Source organism: Lepisma saccharinum, chromosome 2 (assembly GCF_977018435.1).
Source record: "Lepisma saccharinum chromosome 2, izLepSacc3.1, whole genome shotgun sequence".
Classification (NCBI taxonomy): Eukaryota; Metazoa; Arthropoda; class Insecta; order Zygentoma; family Lepismatidae; genus Lepisma; species Lepisma saccharinum.
The window spans coordinates 29,785,618-29,807,010 of NC_139230.1; the positions used below are offsets into that span (position 1 = coordinate 29,785,618).

Below are 21,393 nucleotides of genomic sequence, written 5' to 3' on the forward strand. Positions count from 1 at the left end.
TTCTACATTAGATTATTGTTTAATGGAATTTTTAAGTGGCCGTGGAAATTGCTGTACCTACATTCATAGGAGAGTAAAAAATTGACTGAAAAACAAAATAGTTCGTAACCACATTTACAATAATAAACATGAACTCCCAATGTTTAATGATGACTGAATATTGTGCAGTAGTTGTTATTCTCCATTTCTGTATATGTTATTTTAAGGATATCTTGGATGATCAGAGAGTGGATGCAACTACTTGCAAGTTTGAGTTATTCAACTTTGTGCTACTTCCATAGATAACATAATGGTAGTGCCGTTGCCTTGTAATCAAAGGGTCCCATGTTTGATACCCAGTGGAGGCACAAGTGGTTCGGATCCCACGTTAAAGTGTAGGTCCAATCCCGATTAAACCTCTAGTGCATGAAGCGGACTTAAAAAAAATGAACTCTTTTGAATGGGATACAAGTGTATGGTGGAGCCATCAGTTTTTTGCAGGTAGTATAGCCCAACACATTGCATTGCATTGCCCCTCCAACCTTTGACCGAAATGAGTTCTAGGGGGCAAGTGGGGGCAAACATCGATGGCCAAGTGTACCTGCAGGGGGCAATTACCGCCCACAACTTCAAATTTTATGCAAATAAAAATACTTCTCGTAAATTTTTCTTGCTCGCTTCACTCGCAATACCTGCTTTTCTTAGTCTCCTTTTTTTGTTATTCAATAAATATTCAATTCTTTTTCTATCTGACATTAAATTCCTTGCCAGAGCAGTTGATTTTGTGCAAATCTTGGCAATCTTAACTACACGTAGGCTAGATAATGAATATTTGCTGTTATATTTCTATTATTTTACTATCTTTTACCTATTCATGTAATAATAATAATACAATATTAATTAGTGTACATATTTAATTAAATAACATTAATTTAATTAAATATAATTATCCTAATTATTATTATTGCTACACTTGATTGGATATATACTATATATATATGGGAGGCTGAATTTTGTACCCCCCCAAATGAAAAACGTTCCTGCGCCACTGTGGAGCGCTATTCAATTGTTTTCAATTATGTTTGCCTGAGTGTGTACAGGAATGGAATGACAATATGGCAACTGTGGCGAAGGTTGGCGAGCAGCGTAGAACCTGTGATGCTAAGAGAGAGGGAGACGAAACAAAAATTGGTATCTGCGCAACAGCAAAGATATGTGTGATGCACTCTACAGTACCCCTGCTCTCTCCCAATTATTTGACAGGTGAACAAATTGAGAATTGAAAGTCTGGTGTTTCTGTATCTTCAATCACAGAAATTTATACGAGGTTGTGAAACTGCAAGGAGAGTGAGTTTATGCATACTTGAAAGTATATTCTCTTATCTCCTATTAATAGGAAACTTCATTCCAGTCACAACCCTCACCACCCTGAATTCCATAAAGTGTGTAAACAAGAAATGTAACATTTTTTGACATTCAGTATTTAAGTAAAGTGTGTGTGTGTGTGTGAGAGAGAGAGAGAGAAAGAGAGGGGATAGGACAATTATATTGTACAGTGACACAACAATATAATTTTAGTGGACTAATGACCACCTTAACCCCACCATCAACACCACACATATACACATTCTCTTTGTGGCATCCCCTATTTGTGGTACATTTTTTACTTCTTAATCTGATAAAATGCCTGTGCCACTCTTTTTTTTTATTATTTGTCTTGAAAATAGGTTTAAAAGTTACCTGGGTTTTTACTGTTTGTACAGTTTTGTTAATTTAGACTATATGTAACTGTTGCACAGGCATATTGGATGCAAAAATGAATAAGAGAAGGGTCTACAGTAGAAGTTTTTATTGTAATACTATTTGTTTACAGTATGTTAACCTTTACACAAAGGGAAGGAATACAGAATTTCAGTGGCAACTAGAATGAATGCTTGCAATGTAACTTTCAAAACTTAGCTAAGTGTTGCAGTTAATGTAATAATATTCTGATTTATAGAAAACTTTTGAAAATAATTTATAGTCTGTAAAATGTGCCATCAGGTTTGCGACTATAACCACATATGGTTTGGAATACATGGTGTGATCCAACTGCCATTCTAACATTATAAAGATTCTTCTTGTTGGTTCCTAGAGAAATCTTGATGGGATGACCAAGAACTGGAGGTGAACTCATAGGTTTTCCTTGCACGCGTAATTTCATTTCACAGCTGCAATATAAAAAACAATCCTTAGAGTATAGTGGAGTCATTCCATATGAAATCAACAGCCCACAACGTGACAATCTCAGATTTTCATGAAATTCGATGAGTTGGAACTATGCATGGAACTTGGTAACTGTGAAAATTTTGAGTCTCGCACATCTTGTAATTGGGGCATGCCATGTGAAATCAACCAGCCAAGAGGCATTTTCAACCTCTCATATTTTGATTCATTTGAAATTTGGCTTACTGGAAGGACCACCTGAGGTAAGAAAATATGCAACTTAGCAGATTCATATCTTTGGAATTTCCGAAATTACAGTGTTGCAAACCTCGATTTTAACCATTTTTTCCAACATCTTGTTAACTTCAAATTGCAATATTTCGGCAACCAGGGCACCTATAGAAGTGATTCGGACGTCATTGGAAAGGTCTTGAAGGGCTCTTTCACACAAGATATAGCATGCCTGTGCCAGGGTAATAAAACAATTGAAGGTGGTGTAACGAAAACTTTGGTAGCTATTTTCTCAAAAATGTGTCTTTTAATTTTTTCAAAAAATTGCATCATGAATACACTATTACTCAATAAGTATACAAAATTTTAAAATGGGACACCAATGGGATCCGGAGTTATGTTAGATTTAGGTTAGGGTATGATAGGTTAGGTAATGGATGATAACAGATTTTGATAGACAAATTCCTAATATTCAAAAGTAAAAGTCTAACAAAAATCAAATACAATATTGTTTGAATTAACGTACATGAATATGGTGTTTAATTTCCCATTTATTAGAAATACAGGGTGTCTCAAAAGTCTGGTTCCATAGGCAACTCCGTTATTAGTGCACAGAGCGAAAAATGAAAAGAGGGGCAAGTTAGTAGAAGTAGGGGAGTTTCAATCTAAGTGCTTGAATTTTGAACGTAGCATGCACCATTCAATATGTATGTTTGTAGCCCAAAATCCCAAATGCTTGGACCAGAAAACTGAATGTCATTACAATGCCATACAATTCTGGGTAAATTTAGAAATGATGATCATAATTGCCTCTTTGGGCGAGTTTCATACTATGATTATTTCAATTAATTTTAATATGTTTGTTCTCAAGGATTTTCTTAAAATGTTTATCTATCATATATAAATAACTGTTGACTAGAAAGTAATATTGTTCTATTGCTTTCATTAATATATTTATGTAGATCTCTACTACTAAATAGTAGTAGTAGAACTGGTGGTGATATTAGTAGTAATAGCAGCAGCATTAGTAGTGATGATAGTAGTAATTAAACTATAATAAAAGTGCTGGTATTGTGAATTTGGATAAACAGTTTTTGAAAAAAACCTACCTGTTGATGAAATCCACGTTACTCTACTGGTTTAGTCTTTTCTAGTGGTCTAGAGAGGGAAGGGGGGAATGCTCGTCACATGTTCATGTTTTTTACTTGTTTTAAGTTACCCTTTATTGTGTGATATTGCAATGTTATACAATATTCCGGGCCAAGCATGTGACTGTTTTGGTTACCAATTAGGGTTGTACCAGTGTACATCCTGAACGGTGCATGCTGCGTTGACAATTCAAGCACTTTAGATTGAAACCAGTGCCGGATCTACAAATCTTGGGGCCCTCCCGCAAAACATTACCAAAGGCCCCCCTCTACCTACCTTCACACACACACACACACATTTATATATATATATATATATATATATATATATATATATATATATATATATATAATGATTGATAGATATTACACATATATAATGTCTGTGTGTGTAATTCTTGATCTCATGTTGATGAATTCACATATGAGGGCCTGCAGGGTGATTCAAACGTCCGTTAACATCCCCTATAAAAAATAAAGGAGTTATGCTGGGTACAATTGATAGAAACAGGTTAGGCTTAGGGGGAACCACGTTCGGTAGCGTGCCCAGGATTTTCGAAAGGGAGGGGTTATATATACTTTTTCTTGGTAGTCAGCACTCATTTTGTCATATTTTCCTATCTTTGACGTTCTTTTTTTAGGAATACTAGGCCAAAAGGGGGGGGGTTATATCCCCAACCAAACCCCCCCCCCTTCCGCACGCCACTGACCACGTTGGTGTGTTCCAAGCAGATGTCCACCATATTAGTGGCGCCATATTGAATTCAACTCATTTTTTTTTAAATGGGAAGGGGGTGATGTGCATAGGCACCGATTTGTTAAGAGATTTGGGGGGGGGGGGTTAAAGATAAGTAGGTAAAGCATAAATACTGATTTCTTTCGGTTTGTGGGAAGAGAGGTAATTTACTTGAATTTATCTTTGAAAAATAGTAATTGCAATAACTGTATTTGACAACAAAACATATATATCAGGTTACATTGAACTTTATTAGCTGGACAAAAAAATCACTGCACTACTGTGAGTATGTAATTATACAACATAATGCATTACATGTAACTTTTGACTGAGAATTTATTATCATATTCTGTTTATAATACTTATTCTTACAATCCTTTATAGGAGTTCACACATATTTACATAAAAAGGAAGGCCAGAGATAAAATTTTCATCTGGGCGAGCGATTTTTGAAATTTCCGAAGGGAAACAAAGGAGCCTATTTTGCAATGCATTGGCTCATTCAAGAGCATGAAGACTGCAGTATTCCCATATTTCTTCCTCTATTCTCGCACATATTCATTCACAATATGCCATGCATTTTCATTAATTCATTGTCAGTTTGAAAGAGGAAATACTGAAATAGTAAACGCACAAGAAAGACACTCAAACTGACTGATAGTCCCACATTATTGATTCTGCCAATTTCAGAGCAGAATCCTGCGTAATTTCCCACATGTTGTGTGTGAAGTTTCTGTGTGCAAAAGTTATGTAATATGTTGGAAGATATGCATTGGTCCCCTTATAAGAAGGTTAAACAAGAACTGGATTGGCCCGAGCCCCTCTGCCCCTCCCTCCGGGTTTCGAAACCGGTGGTGATATGACATACATATATGACAATATTTTCTCATGAAATTGTAGTCTGATTTGATCTAAGGTCGGAATTTTTCCAGCTTTGTCCCCGCAAAAAGCTGATCCAGGGTCCACCCAGCATCAAATCAAATGGTACCCCTTGGGAGGGGGGGGTGTAAATGCGGCCGGAGCGTGGTGCTGATCACGAGGAGCGAGATTCTAAGAAATGTCTTAGCCCGCTCCGCTCCGGAGCGGAGCAGCGGGAATCGGAAAATTTCTCGCTCCGCTCCGGAGCGAGGAGCGAAATTTTAGAAAATGGTTCACTCTGCTCCAGAGCGGAGCGCTACCTTGACACGCTCCGCTCCGGATCGGAGCAGAGGAAGTCGGAAAATTTCTCGCTCTGCTCCGGAGCGAGGAGCGAAATTTTAGGGAACGGTTCACTCCGCTCCGGAGCGGAGCGATACCTTGTGCCGCTCCGGAGCGACTCCGGAGCGCTCCGAGGTTGGATAATACGAGTGTATACAGAAAACTAACGATCAAAGGTTCCCAGTACATTAGTAATTTTGTTTGTGGAATTTGTACGCCATTGAAAATCGCCCGTTATTGTTGTTATAAAAATCATTATTACTAAAGCTAACGCCACGGAAACAGTCCAGACAAGATTACGTCACTCACCTACAGTGTTGCCAATAAGCAAGGAATAACCCTTACACAATACACCAGGGAAGGCACAATGAACCGCATACGTACAACGCGCAATGTGTCAACTGTGAAGCGTAGAAGAAGTGTGGCAAACCTGGAGGGCCAGGGGTGTGGAGGAGGCAAGGGGAAGCTTCGATCTTCACTGGACTGTTTTCGTGAAGAGAGCGATATTATTATTATTATTATTACATTTTCATTATCACTTTTACTACTCTACTACTACTTCTGGGGACAATATATTTCAATAGCAGGTGTGCCAGCTGTGGTTTTATAAGTTGAGAGAATGGAACCACTCTCTCATTTCCTGCCACCAGGGATCGCGACTGAAACTCATTTCGGTTCAACTTCTGGTTCGGGCTAAGCACTTCGGCATATCGGCCCGACGTTACAGTCCACGGCGCGGTAGAAGTGAGTTATTCCGGAATATTGGTTCGAGCAGTGGCGTGGCGTGGATTTTTAAAAGTGTTACCGGTTATCAGTAGGACATTTAAGGGAGACTTGGGCGCCTCCCCACCTCATGCCCCCCCCCAAATGTCTTCCAAGTAGTTCATATAATATTAATCTGGTACGTATGCAATTCAATACGTAAAGTTATTAATCAGGAAAAAAAATGTTGACATAAGGACTAAAGTGAAATCGCAAACATTGGTTGTTGACACAATAAGACGTAATTTGATACTTACAGAAACATCGAAGGCTACTTATAGAGCAGATCAACCCGACTTTGAAAATAGTTATATGATGCTGGGATCCCGGGTTCGAAACCTAGCTTGGGCATGGGCGTTTGTGATGTCTATTCATCAATTTAATCATATCATCACTCATCCCCATCTTCGCAAATTAGCCAAAAGTGGCACAAGCGAAAAGAAAAAAGTAAAAGTGTTCCCCTGTGCATAGCACCACGCCATGAAGGCGTATAGGGGGTGTGGGGGTAACGCCCCACACTTTCTTCATCTGGTCGTGAGTGGGGGTGATGTGATCAGCATCACGCCCCTGACCGCCTTTACCCCCCAGGGTTTCCCCCAGGTACCCATGTTATTCGACGCTGGGTAGGCGCCGGGGCCGCTTCCACCGTTAGAAAAGTTCCCGGATTTGAACCGGCCGGGGATCGAACCCGGGACCTTTAGCATGGTAGTCAGACGCGTTACCGACTGAGCCACCGTGGCACAAGCGAAGCAAAATCAATCAAATCCAATCAAAAAACTTCTATGATGCTGTCATAAAGAGAAGTTTTTCATTTGAATTTGAATTTTTGGGTGCGTCATGGTCATGGTCCATGTTATCCACATCTGAATTCGACACGTTTTTTTTTTCACCCGAAAATAGAGTACATGGCCAACAAAAGAGTTTCGACAACTGCACACATCCACATAACCACGGATAGTCGTTATACCACGAAACATTGAAATGTCGGTCATATCCAGCAGACGACTTGGTTTTTAAATCGTTCAAAATAGGCTTTGGCCTCCCTTTCGCCACAATTTCGATTTTTTCTGCAAAATAACGAACCGAAAGATTGCTTCAAAATATCTTCTATCGCACGATTACACACACTGTCCAGATAGGATGAACCCGCCACCTCGGAACTCGGAGCAAGCTTCATTAATTAATTGACAATGCCCGAAAACAACATAAAGACGAAAGACACCAGTCACAAAATTCCCACTGCACAGTCCCTCCCACAAACCGTTGTTTACTTTTGTAACACGTGAAGCACCCTCCTTGCCCCCTCCCCTCTCAGCATCGGCCCTTCCCCAATATTTCCTTCGGAACCTGCAAGAAGTCCACTTCTATTAATGTTGCCATCTTAGTTCTTTTGAAACCAGATTTGCCCAAATCGCGAAACTTTTCGTTTCAAATAAGACGTATGTAGAGTAGATGTAGTCTTCATCTGTTTCCTAACTACTCCCACTCCCATGTTTCGCTAAATCCACTGAAATCTCATTTCTGATACCACTACTATTTCGTATATTTTACGTCCTTTGCTACCTTTAAGGCTTTCGCTTTATAGGATAATCGTGACGATGAGGATGCATGGTGAATTATTGAAATAAAATTATTATTTCTTTGTATGTAATTATTAATTTTTATAATTATGTAAGTAAAATAATAACAACGAACATTGAAATAACTATTTCTTGCTGAGGATTCGAACCTGCGACACCTGACACTTCAGAGCGTGCTAAGATAACAATCGGGAAATTATGTTTGTAAGTATTGTTTTCACCCAAAAACAGTTCTACCACCTCAAAAACATTGCTTCAATCCGAAATTATTGCATTCCTGCGACAACGTATGTCAATCTCAATCAGTATTATCAACAATTATCACAAATTCCTGTAACCGAAATAATATTATGTGTGTGAAATATAGAATTTTAGGTTGACATTTTTAGAAGGACAGCGGACCCCTTGACCATACCCATCCCTCTCCTCTCCTTCTCGCCCATGATGTCGAAGAAGGACAAAGAGGACTTTCATAATCGCTGATATTTAGTGTAAATACAAAATATCACTTGGTAGTTTGCTTTTGCCCCCGTGTGATTTGATTTTTTAAAATTTAGATTTGGCGATTTAAGTCCACTTCATGAACAGTAATGCTAATCGGGACAGTTTAAAGTTGGATCCGAACCACTTGTGCATCCAGCGGGTATCGAACCCGGAATCCCTTGATTATAAGGCGGCGACGCTACCACTGCGCCATCGTTCCCCAGTGTGACTGGACGCCTTCAGAGTAAGATAGACCCGATTAGGCGACTTAGCTCTTTTCTGTCAATTGAATATGGCAACACTGGTATGTTTCCGGTAAGTATCACCGGCAACTGCGCCGGCTAAACAGTCGTGCCATTAACCCGCCTCCTCCTCCCGCCGAAACAGTCTTTGCTGCGACGGAAAGTCTTCCTTGGGTGGGCTCAGGGCCCTTTCCTAATGTTGCCTGTTGAGGGTACCGGATCAGTCCTCCTCTTCGCTTTTGCCGGTGTCAGAAAAAATGTCAGTCTGCAATGTTTACTTTCAGAGGCCAGCATATTCTGCATTTTACCTACCCACTGCCCGCTTGCCGCGAGGACAGGTATACCTGCTCGCCTGCCCACGGCAACGAGTCGACTTGCGTCTTTACCCGGGTTCTTCGTCTTCCAGGCGCTCTGCGCTTACAAGGTAACTGGGCATTCAACAAGACCCGGGCGCCTGCAAAACCTGCTGGAAGGAAACAGCCCTCCGGCAGCGTGTCGCTCCAGGTGTTTCATCACCACGTGGACAGCTTCAGCCAGTGTTGCCTACTTACGTAGCTCGTAAATCCTACGAGGTCCTAGGAGGAGCTCTCTCCTCCAAGGAGAATTTATATACTTAGCGATTTCAGTTCAGCGTAAGCAGTTTTTATCTTATTGCCAGGAAATGCACGCAGTATTACAGCTTCATTTATTTAAATGAATGATCGAGCAAACAAAAATCTCCTCACTGAAAACTAATTGCTTTTCATTGCATGGTGCCTTAACCAGGCACGCAGTGGCGCAACCAGAGGAGGTAGGGTGCATTGCTCACAACCTTGGACGGAAATTAAGTCTAGCGGAAGGGTCAGGGTGGGGGTCAAACATTAAAGTACAAGAAAAAACAGACTAGCAGAATTTAAGAGTAGCAGGGCTAAAGGGTACTCAAGATGGAATTAATTTTCATATTTTTCTTGCATTTTCCTTCCAGACGGCCAAGGGCACCTGCAGAGGGGGAATGGAGGGGTAATTGCAACCCCTTGATTTCAAATTTTATGAAAGTAGAAATATATTATAAAATATTATCCAGTCTCATCAAGTTCAATGCCGTAGCAAAGGGGTAGCGGGAGTCGGCCCTGAGCGCCGAACGATCTAAGTGAGAAAAGTTTTAAAACAGAGAATGCTATGGCGGCCCGTGATATTATTTGCTATTAATGTTGGTTTGTTACGAGTTGGATGAATTGATTATGTAATACGTCGCTCCATGTGAAAAGAAAATATTGTAGATGGAAATTTTACATGCCATATGTCTGTACATTCGGAATGCATTTATCATGCACTTTCTTTCTTTCAAAAACAGTTTGTGTGCTTGTTTTCCATTATTAGCTAATGTGAAATTGACGTGTTGAAAAAAAATATTTCTAATCCTCTGTTTCAACACAAATGCGCGTGAGAACCGACTTCTACCCCCTTTTTGCGTGATTTATGAGGATTATAATGCCTTTCATGCTACTTTATTACTATTATTGTGATTGTTCTTGTTGGCACGTTTATCCAAGTACTTGGCCCTACCCCCCAAACGAGGGTAACGGCAATGGCCCTGGCTGGCTACGGCCCTGGTGTTCGCAGTAGAACAGTGTGTTGTTCGACTCGCGACCTCAGCGTCGAACGTGACATGTTTCAGTCCTGTCCTATATCACTATATATACGTATATTGGTTGTTTACGACATATACTTATGGATCCTGTGCCACGGCAAACCTATTTCAATGTGTGTGTGGGGGGGGGGTAGCAACATTCGTAAATCTCATTTCATTGGTGATGTGGCTTACGAAGCTTCGAGTTCCCTTTTTTAAGTAGTGAAAATCTATTGCAGTTGGCAACACTGCAGAACGGTGTGGGCCAGGTGCAGTTTCTACTCGAAGCAACTACGTCATGCAGAGGGAGGGGTCTGCAGTTGATGGAAAGAACGAACTGAGACCTACTAGGTATCGTAAGACTGCGGGTACCCGGCGGGTCTACAATGCCTGCCAGGAACGATCTGTGCAGGTGGGCATACAAGCTGCTCAAGCGAGGGTGTTGCGCAGGTTGCATGGCATTTCAGGAGCGATGTCTCGCGAACGGGTCTGCTCCAGGTCTTGTGCAGGCCTTTATTTACTTTACGACAATATTACCAGTTTATGTACAATGTATGTATAATATTTTAAGACGAGTTCTTCAATTCTTTATATTTTTGTGTTACCTGCGGTAACAGCGGCTACATGCACGCCACGCCTCTGGGTTCGAGTAACACTGGCGAAACTACTGCAGAGAATCCATTTGACCTTCCAAAGGCCAGGAGCACGCAGAGGAAAGGCGAAGCAACTTGTAGGGAGGAAGATGAAAGGCAAACAGGTGTTCATTCAAAACACTCGCTGGTGCACGATTGCCATATCTAACTTTCTTTTACGCTGGTTATGTATGATACTTTGAATGTAGCGAAAGGGAAATGTTTTAACTTTTCGATTTTTGAATGTATGAAGTTGAAAATCGGAATCATGCTTATTAATGTTACCGTAATCACGGCCAATTAGGAAACGTTTTAATTTGAAATACAGAGTTTTCATATCTAACTTTTTAAAAATCCTGACACTAGAAAGTTGAAAACCGGCTTAACCAAAAATGTAAGTTGCCATAATTTTATGAAGATATAAAGTCGAACATCGGAATGCTGTTTGTATACAGCCGAACAGGGGAATTTAAATAGTATGAAGTACAGGGTTGTCATATCGATTCTTTTTCCCAATTATAAAGGCAGGAAGTTAAAATAGGTATTTAATGGTTACATATTATACGTATACTACTGCAAAAATTACAAAATGTCTGGTTGCCATATCTAACATTTCAAGTTTATAAGCAGTAACCTGGAAATAACCTGGTGGTTATAAGAAAATTGAAAAAAAAATTGGAAAAACGACGAATGGAATGTTGCTATATTTAACTTTCTGAGTCTAGAAAGCCAGAAAACGTATACGTATATAAAAAAATTGTATTAAGTACGTTGTACACAGCAAACTGAAAGCAAGTTTTCAGTAACGAACAATGTGTAGTCAGCAGATAAGTCGAAACAAGATTTATAAACCTTAATAACCGTGATAAACACAAAATGTAATATTATCTACTTGGATAGGGACATGTCCTGAATTTTATGGTTTCATTTTGGAAAACAGGGCTGCGAGCAATACGTGCCTTCCTCACTGATGGCATTTGATTTGACTTTTGTTACTTAGCTTTGAATTTTTGGCTAATCGCGACGATGATAGTGAGAGAATTGATAAATGTGTACTGAAAAAAACAACAAAAAAAAGTAGCGCGCTGTACCCCGATAACATAGTGGTAACAACGTCGCCTTGTAATGAAGGGGCACTGGGATCGATACCCGGTGGAGGGACATAGTGGCTCGAATCCCACTTTAGGTAGGATTGAAACTGTAGGTCTATTCTCGATAGCGTAATGTTGAGTCTTAAATCCACCAAAAGTCCATAACAAAAGGCATTGTTTCAACGTATGTTGAATGTATAATTGCAATGTATATTGTGATAAATTAATCCTTAAGCAAATACACATTTGTAATTCTGTTTAACAATAAGAGACTTCACTTTCCTTTACATCTATTCAAAAGAGCATAACAATACAATTTGGAAATTAATTTCCAAATGAACAACCTCTTATTCATATATTTTATGTATGTGTGTGTGTTTTCTGAAATCTGGCAAAGTCCCAATAATGTATTCACTTCATAAGTGTCTATTACATAACAGAAAGCATCATTGGGTATTCAATGTCAGACGAATAACGAATTCCTTGGGAATATTTCTGCGAGTTCGTGGATGTGAGTTCAGATCTCAACGACAAATGGTGTTGGTTTGACCCGCGTTAATGTCATTGGTGTTTCCTTTGTGTTTGTGTCTCTATCACAGCATATTTCTTTTCCATAGTTTCGGTGTCCTATTTTTTACCGACTTACCTAGAATTTGTTTAAAATTACGGATCATGAGAAATATACGATTAAAGGCAAGGCAAAGGTAATAGTCCGGAAAAGACAAATTGAAACTTATACTTAGTTGAAAGGACAATTGGTCATTGTTGATTACAATTATAGAAATAACTTGATCGAAATACTTGGTTTTCTTTTACATACATGTTTGTAATTCTTTTTGTGCACCTTTCCATTCCTACTTGAACAAGTAGACTATAAATAAAAACTCGGCATGGTTTCCTTCAATTCATTATTACAGTATAAATCTTCCATGATTCTCGTAGCTTATGATGCATAGAATTAACAATTACGGATTTTTCTTTGTTGTTCTTGTATATTGATTTAACAAATCTAGTCACTTTATAATTCCATTAACCGAGACTGGTTGGAATGATTTCTCCATAGGCATGGACGTCCGGAAATGAAAGTCAATCAAGAAGTACATATTTCACGCATATAATTTCATTTCAGTCACAGTAATATATGTTAATTATTGCAAGAGCGTTGCAGGAACATGATAACTTCAAACTGTAGAATTTTTTTTAAAGGGGAGTAATACTATTTTGGGGAAATTCTGCCTCTTTCATTAAAAGAGAACAATCTAGCCAGAATTGGTGTAGCATAATTCTAATACAACTGGCAACACTGGATGTGTCTGGCAAAGGCGATGTCTCTACCATGTACGGATAAGTCGAACGCAACGTACAGCGCAGCGAACGAAGTTCTCAACCCCGACAGCACACACAAACAAGCCATGTACCAGTTTCACCCTCCTCCCCTCTTGAAACGGGCACAAGACCAATGCGCTAGCCGATTGCAATGAGTTACCAGCAAGGAACACGGAATACGGCACAAAACGAAGCTGTCTGTTGTATGGGGGAGGTGGGTCGGACAAATCCGCAAAGCAGAAAAACTGATTGCTTGAAATTATTCGTAACCCATTCAACACATAACATGCAAACTCTTATATCTAAGAGTCACTATACAAAATAGTACATTTCAATACAGAAATACTATTTACGTAATTCATATTTCAACTTACATCAAATGAACAATTTACGTACTATAGCTCTCTCTCTCTCTCTTTCTCTTGAGCCAAAACAACATTCTTGTATTGTTTTACCAATGTTTAATGTGCATGATTGATTGATTGATTTAGTTCATTTTACTTCTCTTCTTTGTCGCTTTTGGCTAATCGCGAAGATGGGGATGATCGATGTTATGATTAAATTGATGAACGATACACACAAAGATTGTACAGTCGCCTCACTTAGTACTCGGCAGTTTGTTTCTTTATACAGCATATTTGCAGAAGATACAATTCAACATACAAGTGTATAAAACAAACTTATTACTAACTTCGTTGAACCTGTACAAGCCCATGCCGGGATTTTAACCACCCCACGGATCCCTGACGTCATAGGGTGATGTGCTGTAGAGCGACCACAAACAAAAAACTTCGGCCAAAAGTCCCCGCGCACCTCCTCCTTCACCCATTCGACTAGGGCCATAAGGATGCATGATCCACTCTGTCCCTCCCCTCCAAACGGGGAGCTCTTTTCCATGTAGTTCTACTATAACCACTCCGTCACGGAAGTCGGCTTTAATGTGCACATTCCCATTATTCATAGTTGCATTACAGCATTCGTGTAAAAACAAACCCCTAACCGGATCGGAGCGTGCTGTCAAAAGCACCACGCTCCGGAGGGGAGTGCTGTTGTCTCAAGCTCCGCTCCGGATCGGAGTGTGCGTCTAAAAACTCTGAACCACTCCGCTCCGGAGCAGAGTACTGCTGTATCACGCTCCGCTCCGGATCGGAGCGTGTGTCTCAGAAAGCCGAACCACTCCGATCCGGAGCGGAGTGCTGTTGTATCACGCTCCGCTCCGGATCGGAGCGTACGTCTCAAAAAGCTGAACCACTCCGCTCCGGAGCAAGTGTGTTATATCACGCTCCGCTCCGGAGCGGAGCGTGTCTCTCAAGAAGTCGAACCACTCCGCTCCGGATCGGAGTGCTGTCGTACCACGCTCCGCTCCGGAGCGAGGAGCGGAGTAGAACTGACGCTTCGAAGTCACTCCGGAGCGCTCCTTTAGTACGCTCCGCACTCCGCTCCGAAACCCTGCTAATAATGGAGTTGCCTATGGAACCGGATTTTAATAGTCAATTTTCAATAACTTCTGCTACCACCGTGGAGTTATGCAGCACACATAATGCCTTGCAGGGAAGTGAGTATTTCAGGATCTAGGTGTCCTATTTTTATTGCCTGTGACTGTACATCTTGGTCATAAAATAACAGGTCCCACAAAAAGTCTCATCATTGTTTTGTAACTAAACTTGAACCTGGTTCTGTACTGCCGAGGGCAGTGCCATTGGCCCAAATGGGTTCTACTTGATGTTCTCTTTTGCACAAGTTCAAGTTGGGTAAAGGCAGCATGAAACATTCCTATTGTGTTCAGAGAGAATTCACTCTAAGAGATTGTAACACCCAGGTTTGATTTGTCAAGTTCCACAGCTGAGCTGAAACCTTGAAGACAAAATTGTTCAGGAAGACCACAAGAGGTGGATACATTCTAGCATCTAATGCTGACTGAGTCAGTCAGATCCTCATCAAATGTGTTTGGAGCTCTGAAGCTTGGGATATCGGAATCTGCTGCAAGACTTCATCTTATAAGATTGAAAAGGTGAGGAAACTGGTCAATCAAATAAAAACATTCAGATAATGTCCCGTTCACGTGAACCAAGTTGCACTGATGTCCAAAAAATATCCAAAAGCGATCCAAATAATGCCCAAATATGATCCATAGAATGTCCAAAAATGATCCACGGAATCTCCAAAAAGTATCCAAACATGATCCACAGAATCTCCAAAACGTATCCAAAAATGTTCTACAGAATGTCCAAAAAATATCCAGTGTGTGTGTAAATCATATTCTTCATGGACGTCCTATGGATATCCAAGATGGGATATCCTATGGATGTCTAATGGATATACATGGATCTGATCTGTACATTTGTGGATATCCCTTTGAGAATTGTGCTGCATGGAGAGGTTGGCTTGAAAGGTAGAGTCACTTCAAAGAAATACATACACATTTGAGTGACCAGATCCATCCCATTGTTTCCTACAGAAGACACATTTTACCATGATGACAATGACCCAGTTCATATTCCTGGAGATGTCTGATCATGGTGAAGATGAGATTTCATGACTTCTCTGGCCTTCACAGTTGATGGACCTCAATAGAACCCCTGAGGTTATTTTTGGAGAAGAGGATTCAAACCCTGTATCTGTCTCCAGCATTCCTGAATGAATTGGAACAGAATTTGCATGGAGTGGTGTAGGATTCCATTATCCACCATCCAGGACTTCAATTTGTCCATTCCAATGCAAATTTGGCCTGTATTGTATGCGCGGGGGCTCATACATGATATTAGGTCAGCCTCTGTGGCGGAATGGTTAGGGTGCTATGACGCCAGGAGTCCCAGGCTTGAATCCCGGCATGGGTGTTTGTGAGTGTCCATCATATCATCGCTCATCCACATCTTCGCGATTAGCCCAAAGTTGCAGAAAAGCGAAGTAAAATAAACCAAATCAATCAGTTTATTACCAGTTTTGTCCAAACCCTGCATATCTGGCCCACTCCATTCATACAAGGGACAGTCAAATAAAAACCTTAATTTGTTTTTATTTTTTATCTAGTACATTTCTACATGTAGAGTTGCACATGTTTGCTGCATTTTAGTATATATCCATTTGCTAATCCACATATATTGTCAAGTTCTGAGTTAGTGCCTGTATATCTTAGGAAGAAGAATCTTTGAGATGCATGCGCAGTCACTTACAACCCATTGTGAAGGTCTTTCCACCCATCTGCCTGCGAACTGAAGCCATTGTCGTACTACTCTCTCCATTCGTAAATTTGTTGGTGTGGTAATAATGCATAGAGATATTGAATTTTCATTTGCCAGAGTTCTGTAAGTTTTAGGCTTCCAAAGGGCAAGAAACCACTGGTGCATGTGTGTTAAGGAGGCACGATCTTTAGGAATGATGAAAATGGTGTAATGAAGCTCACTTTATCAGTGCCACACCCTTGAGACTGTTTTGTAAATAACAATTGATGCCTGATGTAAATTTGACATGTATACAGTCTGTCATACAATTTTAATCAGACGTTTAAGGTTGTCATTTGGCTCTCCCTCATATTTACATTATAAGGGCCTCCCCGATGGCGCAGTGGTAGGGTCATAGCCTTGTTATCAAGGGGTCCTGGGTTCGATACCCAGTGGAGGCAAAAGTGGTTCGGATCCCACTTTAAACTGTAGGTCCAGTCCCGATTAGCCTTACTGTGCACAAAGTGGACTTAAAAAACAAATCAATCAATCATATTTACATTAGTAAATCAAATTCACACATTTAATACATACTGAAGGTCATGGTTTGCAGTGTTCCAGCTGTAGTAGATTCCTTCAGGTTGGATAAAAACATCGTTGTGATGATCATAGCAGGAGTTGAGAATGAAATCCAAATGATCTTTAGGAGGAATGCGGTCACTGGGGTCAGATAATGATTGCTGCATGTCCTTCCAGCTGCCACGAATACTTCAAATCTTAGACAACCAGCTTAAGACATGTAAAAACAAATGCAAAACATGTTACAAGCAGAATGAAAGGAGTTGTTTTTTTTTAAAAAAAAAAAAATACTTAGTTTAAAACCCTTACTGGAGCTAGAATGACAGTAACATACATGGTAATGGAAATTTCTGGTGGAATCATGTAACCAGTCCTTTCAGGGTGGGGGTTTAGGGCCATATTTAGGATATGTGAAAATATTTTCGTACATATTACTTTGACGTGTATGTATGAATTTTATCAAAAAAATAAAGACTAGACCCGGACTCAAACCCAGGTTTCTGGCACACCATGCCATTGCTCTACCAACTTCTTTTTATTAAAGGAAAGCCCCTAGGGAGCATTTCTCCCCACATAAACCTCATATCAATTAAACTCAATTCTCTAGTTTTTCATTCAGGACAGCCAAACACAAACATCCTGCACTGGCGGTTTCAGGATTCGTGAACAAGGGGTACGATAAGCAAAACAGCGCCCCCCCCCATACTATTTTTTTTTCTAGCGATTTTATATGTAGTATCTGTATGACGATTTTTTATAAGCTTAATAATACAGTATAATTAACGTAAGGACCTTTTGGAATATACAGCACTAGTAAAAAGGATCCCATATTATACAGGCATATGTCTATATGCTTCTAACGAAACTATTATCATTTAATTATTAAATATTTAATAATTAAATAATATAATTAAAGCCCCTATATTGTTAATGTCTTTTGTATTTGTTATAATAAAACCTAGTACATGATACGAGGTATTACATACAACATTTTTCAATACGTGTTCCCAAAGACAAATGTTAACTTATGATCTATCATTGATTTCTGTCCTTTCAAAGATATTACCATTTACCTTACACTCTAAGCAGACGAAATCTACCTTTCTCTTGTGGCGCCGTTACCATAAGGTTTATTTAATTTTCCTCTATTTGTACTGAAATGTTTGTGCATGTTAAAAATACCAAGGTTAACAGTTGAGTTTACAAAAGAAGCCTACGAGGGCCGTACGATCTGTATCTATCAATGCAATGCGAAATATTAACATTTCTGCACACGTTTTGTTCAACAAACATCATCAATAATTCCTCGAGTCGATCTTGTGTCATGGTGGTTCTTATTTTTTGTTTCACCAAAGTCAGCTTCTAGAAACTTGTCTCTACGCTGGCTGTCGAAATTTACTCTGAATTGTGTTCTAGACCATCAACTTTGGGGACTGAAACCGCTAAACCATCAAATTTTGGGGGGGCTGTAACCGGAGACAGCAAAACACATGACTTATTATTACTATATACTAAGTATATAATTATGAGTGTTGTGAACATTTTTACTAAAAAGAGTTTCTTTTTTACGCGAACTGCAAATGTAACACTTGCACTCATTCAGGCCCGTAGCCAGAGTTTTATTTCGGGGAGGGGGCTAATCCCTTATCAGCAACCGACATCTAAAGGCGAAAGAGGGGGGGGGGGTAGAATTCCCTAAAATTAATTTCTCAGTATATTAGAACTTATTATACAAGAGGATTAATTCAGCTAATGAAGTAAAATTAATTAACACGATACACTATTTATTTTAGATATTTGTAGGGCGGTGCTTCAGCCCCCTCCCCCTCCCTCTGGCTACGTGCCTGCACTCATTACTGCTTCAAATGAATGACTTGAAACTTGTTGGCACATTAGCATAGTGGTAAAATCTGGCAAAATCGGTAAACACTCTTCTCTGGGAGATTTTTGAAAAAAATAAAAATAAAGGATCTCCGAAACTTTAGGTATTTCTATTTCAGTCGCGGATATATTTTACACAAAAGCGATTGATTTAGTTTATTTTACTTCGCGTTTTGTACCTCTTGGCTAATTTGCGAAGATGGGGATGAGTTATGAAATGATGAAATTGATGAATGGACATTCACAAACAACCAAGCCTGAGCGGGATTCGAACCCGGGGCCCTTGGCGTCGCAGTGCCATGTGCTAACCACTTTTTTTTTTTTAAGGAATACCCCTATGCGGTGGTATCCCCCGTTATTCACACTTTATCTCATAATTCATACATATCCAATTTTCTGTTATTCTCAGTTTTCTTGTTATGGACCCATGTCCTAGTCGGGATTCGAAACCGGGATCCCTGGCTTCGTAGCGCACTATGCTAACCACTCCGCCACGGAGGCCGACAGCCACTCGGCCACAGGAGCCGGCTACATAAAAGCGAATACGACCCAGAACAAGTTTCCCTGCCACGGAGGAAGCACGTAGGGGTTTATCCAAAATTTCCCACTGAAGAGGTGTAAGGGTAAACTTAGAGCCAAAATTACCATAAATATTGCCTTTTTGAAAATTATTTAGGTGGATTGGAGGTATGTGGATAAATCCTGGGTCCTGTGCGGTCTAAGGCACCTTGCTTTGGGTGGCGGCTGCGGGACGGCATGGGTTCGATCCCGGGTTCAGTCTCCGGGAATTTTCGGCCTGTGTATAGGGCCGGTGGCAACCCACCATCGTGAGGAAATTGGGGAGCTACGAGTGAGTGAGTGAGCGTAATCCGGTCGGGCCGACCACCCGTCCCCCTAGTCTGGCTGCAGATCTCCAAGCGCCCCCCCCCCCCCCATGGTGGTCCGCGTGCGAGGGAGGCCAGCAGTAGGTAGGTAAGCCACTGGGCCCAATATTGGGCTGTAGCTCTAGGGTTTAGGGGATAAATCCTGTGAAGCAGCACGCCCTCAAATTTCGGGTGTCAACTTCAACACAAAGAATCACGTGTACTCTCTCTCTCTCTCTCTCTCGGACAATAGTTTATGACGGAAGTCGATAGAAGGTTAAAGGTCCCAAAAAACAAATTCAACTTTGATTGCAGGAGCAGGAGCAGGTTTGAAATTGTATTGATTGATTTTTTCTATCTCCTATTCTAATGTGATCACCTTTGCACAAGCAAGGGCGTCCGCAGACGGGGTCAGAAGATATATGGAAAAAGTTCATGTAATTCGAATGGCGAAATTGTAGCGATAATTAATTACAAATAATATTGTTTTCTGTGATTTACAGGCTGTAAGTTACAGCATTTGACTGCCATGTCCAAGAAAATAACGAAAGAATGTTTTCACAAGAAATCATGTTGACTCTCATAACTAGGGGTGTACGGGAAAGTCAGGAACTGTCAATCAAAAAGTGATAGATGTTTATGGAAAGGAAACAAGAATCCAGTTTCTATTTATATAGTGGGCTCAGGTCCCAACTTGTCAACAACGCTAAAGTATTTTCAAGTCAATTTCAATTTTATGATTTGTACAATGATGATAAATAACAACAATAATAAAAGTAAAATACAAGTTTCTATGACTGAAGGGCAAGATGTGAAAAACAAAATCCTGCGGCGGCCTTATGCACAAGAATTGAATGTGAATAAAAGATTCATATGTGTGTGTGTGTGTGTAGCCTATATAATTGAATCTTTTATTCCCATTCAATTCTTGTGCATAAGGCCGCCCGCAGGATTTACATATATACACACATACATCCATTTATATACAATATAAGATATATATATATATATATATATGTGTGGGGGGGTGTTTCTTGAAAGCAACAAATAAAGCGCTTTTTATGTTTTATACATGTTTGAAAATTAAATTTGCACTTTTACGTATTACAGCAAGAATCTCTACATGCAGAAGGAAATTTACTTACACGTTTCATTTGCAAATTTCCATGTGGTAATGGAATACTTTCCAAGTATCGAGCTCCGTGTTCATTGAAAGCGAACAACTTGCTCTTCAACCAGCAGCTCTGATACGTTGGAGAGCGAGATCCCCTACCCTGTACGTCTGTCGCCAGAAGTTGTTTTGTCGAACATATCCATGGAAACGAGATAGGGCAGCGAATGAAGCTCGATTGTCGTGCTTGCAGAAATAACGAACATGCATCCCTTTAAATATTCGGGTAGTATTATTTATAAACGATCTGAAATTGTATGCATTTTTCTAGTTTCTTGAAACACTCGAAATGATCAATATGGGAAGATGGCGATAGGCAGTAGAAATCATTACATGCAAGAGCATTCAGAATTGTCCACATAACTATTGGAACGGGAGTATCAAATACGGTATTCTACTAAAGTGCTACATTTAATCCATAGCATATCAAGTTTTCTTGCCTATGAAACTTGTTCGTGCATTCATACTGTACTTTCCATGCGAAAATCAACAGCCAATGACAAATTTGATCAAATCA

General features: G+C 40.0%; 1 protein-coding gene across 1 annotated transcript; it reads right to left on the bottom strand.

Moving 5' to 3' along the window:
* Positions 1-1,898: 1,898 nt before the first annotated feature.
* On the bottom strand, positions 1,899-20,945 carry LOC145984392 (protein CFAP276-like). The gene is made up of 3 exons (XM_083118052.1): positions 20,851-20,945; positions 16,977-17,171; positions 1,899-2,189 (listed from the first exon to the last, which is right to left on the bottom strand). Exons 2-3 carry the CDS (start codon positions 17,126-17,128, stop codon positions 1,997-1,999), a joined length of 345 nt encoding a protein of 114 aa, XP_082974178.1. The 5' UTR covers positions 17,129-17,171; positions 20,851-20,945; the 3' UTR covers positions 1,899-1,996.
* Positions 20,946-21,393: the final 448 nt, after the last annotated feature.